This window comes from Hippocampus comes, unplaced genomic scaffold, assembly GCF_001891065.2.
Source record: "Hippocampus comes isolate QL1 unplaced genomic scaffold, H_comes_QL1_v1.1 scaffold395, whole genome shotgun sequence".
Taxonomy (NCBI): Eukaryota; Metazoa; Chordata; class Actinopteri; order Syngnathiformes; family Syngnathidae; genus Hippocampus; species Hippocampus comes.
This window is the reverse complement of record NW_017806169.1, coordinates 58,134-69,387: the sequence shown is the minus strand read 5'-3', so window position 1 is coordinate 69,387 and position 11,254 is coordinate 58,134. Positions and strand designations below refer to the sequence as shown.

The 11,254-nt window shown below is 43.1% G+C and overlaps 1 protein-coding gene across 3 annotated transcripts in view; it reads right to left on the bottom strand.

The window, feature by feature from the left end:
- The window catches only part of LOC109531621 (adaptor related protein complex 2 subunit mu 1), a 24,857-nt gene extending 14,109 nt beyond the window's left edge, over positions 1 to 10,748 (bottom strand). Inside the window, exons 1-6 of one of the 3 annotated variants that reach the window (XM_019896010.1) lie at positions 10,609 to 10,748; positions 7,211 to 7,332; positions 3,660 to 3,925; positions 3,473 to 3,555; positions 3,121 to 3,126; positions 2,830 to 2,965 (exon numbers count right to left, since the gene is read on the bottom strand). In XM_019896010.1, coding sequence (XP_019751569.1) covers positions 2,830 to 2,965; positions 3,121 to 3,126; positions 3,473 to 3,555; positions 3,660 to 3,925; positions 7,211 to 7,284 — 565 coding nt within the window. In that variant the 5' untranslated portion in view covers positions 7,285 to 7,332; positions 10,609 to 10,748. Of the gene's footprint in view, positions 1 to 2,829; positions 2,966 to 3,120; positions 3,127 to 3,472; positions 3,556 to 3,659; positions 3,926 to 7,210; positions 7,333 to 10,131; positions 10,155 to 10,608 lie in introns of those variants that run through there. The other 2 variants (XM_019896011.1, XM_019896009.1) reach the window with 2 other exon arrangements.
- Positions 10,749 to 11,254: the final 506 nt, after the last annotated feature.

Genomic DNA, 11,254 nt, shown 5'->3' with positions numbered 1-11,254 from the left:
CGTCTGAATCTAACAATAACAAATACTTCCTGGCATGCAATGAACTTTTAAGCCAGCCGCAGGACGCTTCGTAATCCTCGATGGCCGTAGTTAGCTCTCGAAGGCTAAAAACCTTACGCTAACTAGAGTGCTAATGAGAGAAAAGCGCTGGCCATCGAGGACTACGAAGCGTCCCGTGGGTGTTTTTAGCATGATAACAAGTAAAGCATTCGAGGAAACGTTCGTTTATTTGAATGTCCGTCGAGCCATAAGCAATTTACTCTGAGCAGCTAATCAGATGCTACGGATCTAGCTTCAGTATCTACACACATAGACAGTGAGGTCCTCTTGGCCAATCGGAGGCTAGGATGATGCTCGGTAAGCCAATGGCAGAGCAGCTATGAGTATGTTGAGTCCAGGAAACTCGCAGCTGTGACCGAAATAAACATCGTTCACTATGTAAACCAGTGTGGTGGTTGCTGTTGCCTTTTATCGAACGAAGCAGTAGAGGTCGCTGTTGGATAAGACTTCGTTGTAGTGAATGTCTTTGAGAGGCTGGAGCAGAGAAAATGATTTCGTATAACGCAACAGGGGGGTTTTCGTCGTATGGGGGGGCAGGAGAATGGGAATTATGTTAATGCACGAAGATTTTTTCACATAATGGGGTATTTTCGCCCATGTAGGTTTCGTTCTAGAGGAGTTTCACTGTAAAAGGACTTTTTTGGTCAGAGACCAGGGTTTATGGTAAAACCAAATTCATGTTTTGCTGCTGATTCTTGTGACGAACCGAACAAAGCAGAAACAAACTTTTTCTTTTCCCTTGGTGAGAAATCAAAAATGTTATATTTATAGTACGATACATTAGGGCCACTGCAAACTAAAAAAAAACCCAATATTAAAATATAGTTCGAAAAACATTTTTGCAACATCCACAAAAGAAGGTGATCTAAGTGGCATATTTCCATTTTTTGAATTATGGTACAGTCATACCTCGGTTTTCGACCATAATCCGTTCCAGAAGGCTGTTCGAAAACCTATTTGTTCTTTATTGAACGCATCTGTTCACCATGGAACGCTAAACGAGGAAGCGACACTTCCTTGTCTACACGAGGAAGCGTCACTTCCTCGTGTAAGGAAGGCAAGAGGAGTCAAGTGACGCATTCAAGTGCGCTCAGTTTGCTCGAGAACCGAAAATCGGTCGTCATCCGAGGCATAAAAAACTCGAAATTTTTGGTCGAAAACTGATTTGGTCGAGAACAGAGACGTTCGAAAACCGAGGTTTGACTGTATTTTTATGATCATAGGGCGCACTTAAAACTCTTAAATGTTCTCCAAAATGGACGGGGAGCCTAATAATGCGAAGCGGCTTACGTATGCACAGAAATCTGTGAATGCTGTTGTGTGACTCTGATGAGGGGCCCGCTTGACTGACTGTTGTGAAAGCGCTATATAAATCAGGATATATTGTATTGACGTGCCGACACGTTTGTTATATAGAGTAAAGGCGGACATAACTGAGGACAGCATGCGGACGTTGAAGTGGGAAGGGTGGGCGTGAAAGAGGAAGCTAAAGGCACGCCCCCAGTAGGTTTATATAAGTGTATATAGTATGCGGTACGTGCATTGTGCAAAACAACATCACGAGAATGACACCTGCAAAGAGACATGCTTACGAAGCACAGTTTAAACTGCAAAATATCAGTTACGCGCATGAGCATGGGGAATGAGCAGCTGCGAGAGAATTCAAGATCAACTAATCCGTGGTGCTTGATGATTTTGTTTTACGACACAGCACCATCCATCCATTTGGGTAACGACGAGTGTAGCGAAGCAACATCCGGCGGATTACAAAGAAAAGCTGGCTATTCTCCGATTCTACTGATGTAAAAAGTGTAATGTTCTGCGTTGCATTAAATGAAGATGGTTTCTTGGAAATTTTAATCCTTTCTTCTGCCGCTCTGCTGGCCTCACTTGGCTTGCATTACCGAGTGTTCTCTCAACCAATCCCCACATTTCTAGCTTACCCGCATGGCCTACGGCAAGTGATGAGGGACAAGCATATTTTGCAATTACAACAAAAAGATTGCTGACAAACACATCTAGCTCAACCACATCTCCAACATGGATGAAATTCCCCTCACTTTTGACAACCACAATATAAAGATGAAGGGGACAAGCACGGCCGCGATAAGCACAGCGGAGCGCGAGAGGTCTGCTTTTACTGTTGTGCTTGGTTGCCATGGTAATAGAAACAGCCAAAGTGAAGTTGCGAGTGGCGTGGGAGCAATGGCGAACACAACTGTACTAAGACTGAGAGGCAGCGCCGGGCGAGTTACGCGACAATTTGTGAATAGATTGTGGATGCTTGGTCTTACATGTCTGCTTGCGGTGTTTGTTCAAGCTTTCGCACCATTTCTGAAGAGACGCATGGCAACGAGAGTGAGTGACAATGACTTTGCCAGCTGTTTATTTCGGATACAGAAGATGAGGACTTTCATGGATAATGTGGGTGAGGATTGATTAAAAAAAAAAATAATAATAATAATAATAATAATAATAATAATAATAATAATAATAATGTGAGGACATTGTTAAATACTTCAATAAAGTAACTCAGTTTTGCTCACGCTGCCTTTTTAAAAACATGCTAGCGTGCGTGCATGCTACCGCATTTTTTTAAGCTAACATACTGTACGTTTTACTATGCCTGTGTTCATTAATGCAGTGGTTCTTGTGTATGTGTTAAATATAGAAATAGCACCTGTAACTGACATTACGCCTCCACATATGGTGCGCCGTATGGTCGTGAAAATACGGTGCCGTGTGTTCAACTTATCCAATGAAACAAACCTTGTGGTGACATCAGCAAGTTGACGCTCTCCAGTACATCCAGGAAGAGTTCATTGCGGCGATATTTGATGCCCTCGCGACGCCAGCCGATCTGGCCTGTCACCTGGCTGGTGATTTGAGACTGCTCCTCCTTTGTCTACAGACAGCAGCACAAGGCTCGTCAGAAACCGACAAAGCCAGCAGGCTGGCGAAACGCAAAATGGGATTGAGAGCAAGTGGTTGTGTGCTACAGCTGGCAACGCGTGGTGTGAAAGGCAAAGTAGAGTCGGTGTTTTTTTTTTTTTTAATTACCTGGTGCTGAAGCAAGAAGCAGTAATCCGGATCATATGTGGAATGAATGTGTAAAAAGAAAGAAAATAGTTATTGAAATCACACTTGACAAACAGAACCACACACACACACACACACACACACACACACACACACACACACACACACACACACACACACCAATTTAAAAGCATTGTACTTTATGCCTGAAAGTTAAGCATTGTTGCATCACCAGCTATTAAAGAAAAAAAAAATCATCAGTTCAACTCTCACATTTTTTAAGAACCAACTTAACCTGTATTTGCTGAAAAAGTCAGAGATCCATGGACAAATGAGATAACATTTGAAAAATTCACTAAGGGAGGACACTGACCTGTCCCTTAATGCCCTGTTGAGTGATGAAGGTCTTCAGAGCTCCAGTTTCGGAGTTCTGAGGGTAGCCAAAGTCCAGAATTTCTGTGTGAACAAACAAAATGGCACCCGGAAACAGATAAGATGGTTAGTTCACCAAGAAAACATGCAGCTGACTCAAGTGATTTATCCTGTAATGGACTTCTTACCGTCGAGCAGCTCATAGATAAGTACAAAGTTGTTCTTGATGTTCTCCTCGCTGATCTTGCCAAAGTAGGCTGTCATGACGTCACACATCTTGTACAGGAACTCGAACACCATGGCGGCGTTGACATTCTGCTTAGTGACGGCTGCCAGCCAGATGTTGGAGCGCTTCACGTGGAAAAAACTGGTGCGGGCGATGTTGGTCACCGGCGAGCGGACCTGCTGTCGTGCGTGGATCACGTTCACACGGAACGCGTCCACTGCGTTGCGCCTGCAATGCGAGGGCGATGGAAAATCATTAGGGAGAAAAAAAAAACATTCTTCTGACTGCAGTGAATGGCAGCGTGGATGCTCACAGAGAAAAGCTGCCAAAGAGAAGGGACAAAGAAGATGCTTAAGGGATATGTTGATACCTCAACAACAGCTGTCGCCATCAGACGATCGAAGCCTCAAAGTTAGTTCACAACACCTTGTCAAAGAACAAGTACTGCATTCCTTGGATACATACAGTAATCGTCCGCTTTTTTGCAGGGAACGGCACTGAGTTTTGCCACAAATAGCCGAACAACAAAAGTGACGCTCAGCCACTAAAAAGGTTTTCATTACCCAATAGTTTAAAAATTAAACATATCACGAAGCATGATCCCAAAACACTTTAATATAATGTTAAATTCATCTTACACAAACTATTTGCTCCCTGTCGCATATCGCGTCACCACCGTACACATCATTACGCACTAGCGGATTCAGATTACCGACTATATCTCTTGTGGGGGAATATATATATATATATATATATATATATATATATATATATATATATAATTTCTATGAATTAAAATTAATTGTTTGAAGTCATCACTTGCTGGTCGCTTGCGCCATCAGTCGCTTGTGCCATTTTGTTTTCCTGCTCACAATGCATAAACCTGTTGAATGACCATCAAAACCCACCAAGTGCATTGTGGGTAATTTTGCATGCACTGTGAATTTGTATCAAAGGGTACTCTTTAACTATGAGGGACAGAATGTAAAACAAAAATGCAGAAAATCACAGTTGCTGATTTTTAAATAATTTACATTTTGGTGCATTACATAAGCATGCCCAGCGACAGCCCCGAAACCTGAACGCTCTGGAGAAGATCTGTATGGAGGAGTGGGCCAAAATCCCTGCTGCAGTGTGTGCAAACCTGGTGAAGAACTATAGAAAAGGTCTGATCTCTTTAACTGCAAACAAAGGTTCCTGTATAGTCTGTTTGACTGATGTATCAAATACTTATGTCTTGCAATAAAATGCGAATTAAATATTTAAAAATCATCAACTGTGATTTTGTGGATTTTTGTTGTTTTTGATTTTGTCCCTCATAGTTGGAGAGTGCCTTTGATACAAATTACAGACTGCTACTTGCTTTGTACGTCAGAAAACTTCAACAATCAGCAGAGTAACAAATACTTGTTCTCCCCACCGTGTGGGGTTGTATAATGTAATTTTTTTAAAAAATCTGTAACAGCATACCATAACATATTCAATTTGCACTTGAAATGGTTGTAGGTGTTTTTTGACTCCTATTTCAAAGAAGTTTGAAATGCAGTTAGTTTGAGCAACCGCATTAACTCATTCAGTACCAGCCAATTCTGGACCAAGTCTGAAAAGACGCTTAAAAACGTCTTTGGGAGTGAATGAGTTACCGGTAATTGGTTATTTTTACCCCTTCTGAATAGATGACATTTTTTAAAGTGTGTCGTACTGGTTATTGGCCTCTTCAATGGTGAAAATAGTTTGGCAATGACTTATCGTGGACAATTTTTTTTAATCACAAAAATTTGGCATTTGAACAGGGCTGTGGACTTTTTGCATCCATGTACGTATTTCCTTGACACCAATTTTAGGTAGGGAGTTGTCGGGTATTCCCAAAGTGTATCAAAAATAGTCTTTCAAATAGGCAATTTGAGTTAACATTTCACAGAAAAAAAGATGAACAGTAAACCATGGAATGTGGGGAATTACTGCCGAATTAAAAAAAATGCTTTTGCGTTGACTTCACTGCATCAGAAGGGACACACCTCAATGGGAACTTGATCATACTATCCATATGAAGAAAAATGCAAAGCATGGACACAAATGATCGGTCCATCATATCCCATGCGCAGACTCCATGCTAATGCTTTGGTAGCGCTTGTGTGTGTGTGTGTGTATTTTGCTTGGCTACTTTCCATCAGTCTGTGTTGGTTGGATTTGTTTTATATAGCAGGTGACTCATGCTTCAAGAACGTTTCTGGTGAAATTCACTGGCATGCAAGTTTAGGTTGTGGTGGGAGGGTTGGAGGGGAGGGGTGTCTACTTGGTTTATGGCCATGAGAGGGAAAAGGTGAAGGGGATGGGGAGGCCATGCTTGTTAGGTATGAGTTTCTCTTACCTATTCCTACATGGGCCAATGTGGACAGATGGAGGAAAGTGGTGATAGAGAGGAAAAGATGATGAAGACTTGCAAAAATGCACAAGACACATTTTTGTGCATGATTTACACAGACACATGGTGTTGATCTTGATGTCATATGAAACCGATTTAGTAGGATTAATGGGTCTTACACCAAATGATGAGGAGGAGAACTTGTCTTTGCTGTGGATGAGCAAAGAAAAGCGAGTGTGTCTGCGCTGGATGAAAGAGGAACAATCGTGAAGGAGGTACAAGGCACCTATGTGGGAGCTAATCTATTTTTTTTCCTTGAACATGTTTAGAAATACAGTATAAGTATATATACAGTATATATACAACCGTCGAGACCTTCAAGTTCCTGGGAATCACAGTCTCCCAGGACATGCAGTGGGAAGTCAACACCATCTCCATCCTGAAAAGGGCCCAGCAGAGGATGTACTTCCTGAGGCTGCTGAGGAAGCATGGCCTGCCACAGGAGGTGCTACGTCAGTTCTACACGGCAGTCATCAAATCAGTCCTGTGTTCTTCCATCACGGTTTGGTTTGGGGCCGCCACAAAAAAGGACAAAATCCGACTTCAACGGACAGTTAGGACGGCGGAAAAAAATCATTGGCACCGCCCTACCCACTCTTGAGGACTTGCACACTGCAAGAATCAAAACAAGGGTACGGAAAATCCTCCTGGATCCCCCGCACCCTGCCCACCACCTTTTCCAGATACTCCCCTCAGGCAGGCGCTACAGATCCATGCGCACCAAATCCAGCAGACACTTAAACAGCTTCTTCCCTCTAGCCATTAACTCCCTAAACAGTCACTGACATTACGAAATGTCCTTCCATACCTATTTGTCATGTCCTTGTTTATGATGATACTAATGCAGCGTGTTATACCGGAGACAAATTCCTTGTGTGTTCTACATACTTGGCCAATAAAGATGATTCTGATCTGATTCTGATTCTAAGAGGGTAACTTTGTGGACTTTATTAATTTTGCAGTTTTAAATTCTACAACATCAGAAAATTGTAAGATTTGGATTGGAGGAACAACTGGTTTGTGTGTGTGTGTTGTTTTGTTCTGTTTGTCAAGTGTGATTTCGATCGAATCCCAAGCAACAGACTTACCCTATATCATCTCGGTAGACCCGAGAGATGAGGACCTCCCCCTTGTGGTTGTAGATGAACAATCCTCCGATCATTGTGGCAGCTCCTCAGACACAAAAGGCCATGATGAAACCAAACTCTGCCTAAGGAGACAGCGACACGGGCAATGAGGGGAGGGAGGAAAGAGTGGAGAGGGGGTGATGAAGAAGTGAAAGCTGCCGTTAGTGATGATCATAAAAGAGAGACATTTAGACATTTGCCCCTGCACCCTCCCCCCTCCCCACACACACACAAACACACTTAACTGCTCATCGAAGAGACCCTGTAGCTGCACTACTGCGATGCATTGTCCATGTACTCACTTTATCCTCACTGGCAAGACAATTCAGCGCACTCTTAAAATGGCTACCATGACCTGATACACGCAAAAAGGACAAATGTCTTTTTTTTTTGCCCCTTCTCGAATATGATTATTTTGTTTTGTAAAATGATCCCGTAAAATAATCCTGTCGTCGTGTGTTGAAAAATCACTAGTAATTAGGACAGTTGTGGCCCGTTGGACGAGTGGTTAGCGCGTCGACCTCATAGTGCATAGGTCGTGAGTTCGATCCTGGCTCCGACTTCCTGTGTGGAGTTTGCATGTTTTCCCCGTGTCTGCGTGGGTTTTCTCCGGGTACTCCGGTTTCCTCCCACATTCCAAAAACATGCATGGCAGTCTGATTGAATGATCTAAATCAGGGGTGTCCAAAGTCGGTCCTCAAGGGCCGCTGTCCTGCCTGTTTTCCAGCTTTCCCAGGAGCAACACACCTGATTCGAATAATCAGGATCGATCTAATGCTGCTTCAGAGCTGGCTGATGAGCTGATCATCTGAATCAGGTGTGTTGCAGCCCAGAGAGATGGGAAACAGGCAGGACAGTGGCCCTCCAGGACCGGAGCTGGACATGCCTGCTCTAAATTGTCCCTAGGTGTGAGTGCGAGCACGGATGGTTGTTCGTCTGTGTGCCCTGCGATTGGCTGGCAACCGGTTCAGGGTGTCCCCTGCCTACTGCCCGAAGACAGCTCCAGCACCACCCGTCTGAGGATAAAACGGATCGGAAAATGGATGGATGGATGAATTAGGACAGTTATTCTATGAGTGCACAGAAATGTCAGACAGTAGGGGGAAAACTCAGTCAAAGAAAAAGGCAGTCTACAAGGGCACACTAATACCCCTTTCCCACTGCCGCAAAACTACAGGTAAACACGCATTTTTGGGCAGTGGGAAAGGCTCACCGGCCAGTGTCGATTGGTGTCCACCAGCACGCCATGGGAGGCGGGTTGTGACTCGCCTTCTGTTGGGTCAATGGGAAAGGGACAATATGCCAATTGGTTGCGTGTCGCCACGGGTCACGACTATCCACTAGTTTCAGTGGGAAAAGGGTATAAGAGTGCCGTTCTACTAGTGCAGTGAATTGTGTTAGCAGAGATGACAAAGAGCGTATTAGCACATGGACAATTCGGTGTACCGGTACCTCTTCCTACTTTTGGCTGGTGCACTCTAGTTGTTCTACAAGTGCACAAAAGTAGAGGCGCAACATTGAATTGTTTAAAACTAAATAAATATGAATCGATTATCAAATAAACTACAATAATTTTGAGAATCAACCAATCACTTAGAGATCTTGTTTAATTTAAAATTATTCAAATCCGTGTAATGTCAATCTCAACATTAAGTAATCTTAAATTTCTGTAGTCCTCCATGAAATCAAACCGATTACCATTTTGTTTAATCAAGGAAATACATTTGGAAACATATGCTTTCCCTTTGGAAAAATACGATCAAGATTTTTTGGGGGACAATTTTCTGACATGTTGTGGACCAAACCAGTAACTGAATCATGATTAATTTATGTTTGTGCGTTATCTGCACTGTCTATTTTAAATAAATGCTGTTTTTATGTTTTTTCAAACGGGGGATAGAAATTCATTTTCCAGATTCATCCATAAATGAAAAGAAAAAAAATTGACTGATTAAATGGCTATTAAAATAACGGTGAGTTGCATCCTTAATCTTCACACATGCAGGGCACACGAAGGCACACCACATTTACCGTATTTTCACACCTACCACACCGCATTAAAAGTCTAAAATTTTCTCCAAAGTGGACAGCACGCCTTATAATGCGGAGCGTCTTGTGTATGCGCTGAGTACCAAAACCTCAGAGCCTACACACTGTTTATTAAACATTTTATTTGTCCTCCACAACGATGGCCAATTTCACCTCAGTGACTCCTTTCTTATATCCTCTGTGAGATTACCACCAGATTAACAGCAAATAGCGTGGAGCAGGGTGACACCAACGAGATTGTGATTTCGAATAGACACTGGGTACGGTTAGTCTTGACCATGACCATGGAATAAAATCAACTAAAACACAGAAGAAGCAAGAACATGAAAACGTTTTCACAATTTGCTGGAGTAAGCCATTAACATAAGAACACGAAAACAATATTTTCCTCATCTTGCTGGGGTAACTCGTTCATTTAATATCACAAACAACATCGTATTATGTGGGTTACATCTGAAACCACGACTGAAGACTGGAAAAGCAAAGACGATTGGGCCATGCTTGAAATTCCTGCAGGACAGAGCCTCTCCAAATAAAACGCGGCGATTCGAAGAACAACACGACATCAACATACGACCCGAAAATGTTACAATATTTCCATTCGGAACTATTGCAGCGTTGTGGCTGAAGAAACCTGCGATGACCATGTCACGAGTCGACTGCGGTGGTCCCCATATCGGCCCAAGTCAAGATGTCTGCTGATTCGGCCCACTTCCTTAACGTTTATTAATCTTTCATTCGGTTCTCGTTTCCACGCCGACTACGGAATTACAGCTGTATTCGGAACATTTGGGGGGAAATGGATCGTGTTAACGCTGTAATGTAGGCCTGACCTTCATCTTCGATCAAAGTGATGGATAAGAAAACCCCGAGAATGAGTTTTAGCAAGCTAATTTAGCTTAGGGCAGCGGTCCAGCAAAAAACCTACCTTGCAGCAATTTCCGATTCCAAGAAAATAAAAAGTGACACGAGCACCAGTCTTCCAATACTCATGTATGATATCAAAATACTAATCAGTTGAGAATAACGTCGTTCGGAAAATGAATAACTGAGCAATTAAAACATGAAACATAGTACACCACTCTCCACTAGAAGCGCAAAAATTTAATTTGAAAGGGAAACATCTCCACAGTTCCTTTATACCAACGGTACTATGTGCTAACTTGCTGCCAGCTAGCAGCGCCCCTGCTAACATTGCTAACGTTAGCACGAACTGGAAAGGATCACCGTTTCACCGAGTATCCGCAAATTTCTCGACAAAAGTCACTCATTTCCTTCGACACACATTATGTTGACTGCGGTGAACTTACCCTCGTTCTTTCACGGACGCCACCAGTCAGTCCCCCCGCTCGGCCTCCGCTTGTGGCTTGAAATAGTGGATTCCCGATTGACACTTCTTGCAGCCGCGAGTTGGGCTTCTTCCGAGTTGAGCGGCAGATATGTCAGCTGACCCGCAGCCGCGTTGGGCTGAGGCAGGAAAAGGCGCGGCTGCTGCGACGAGTACAATCGCACCCAGTCAGGCTTGACCACGATAAACTGCAAGCCGCATCGGTCAGCCTTTGATAAAATTCGCGATTGTTATTCTTAACGTTATCACCACTGTACTCCTTTTCCACATTTCTCAACCGATCCCAACAATTCAAATGCTTCACTACATTCAGGGCATTGTGGGAACCGTTTCCCGACATTTGAAAGGATTCCCACTTGACCCAGAATTACAATTTTAACCCTCTCCCAATTTTTACACATCTCATGATAAACTCCATATTAAGAGATACATTTAGTATGTTTACGCAGGGATGGGCCTCCACTGGACTAGGGTGTGCTCGGGCACGAATAAGCGTAGTCCCATTTAAAACACTCCACGTGCCGTCAAATGAGGGTCACTTTACAACAAGAAAAATTAAACCTGACAAAACGAGATTGAAAGTCACCATGAGGAATATTAAAGTCAAG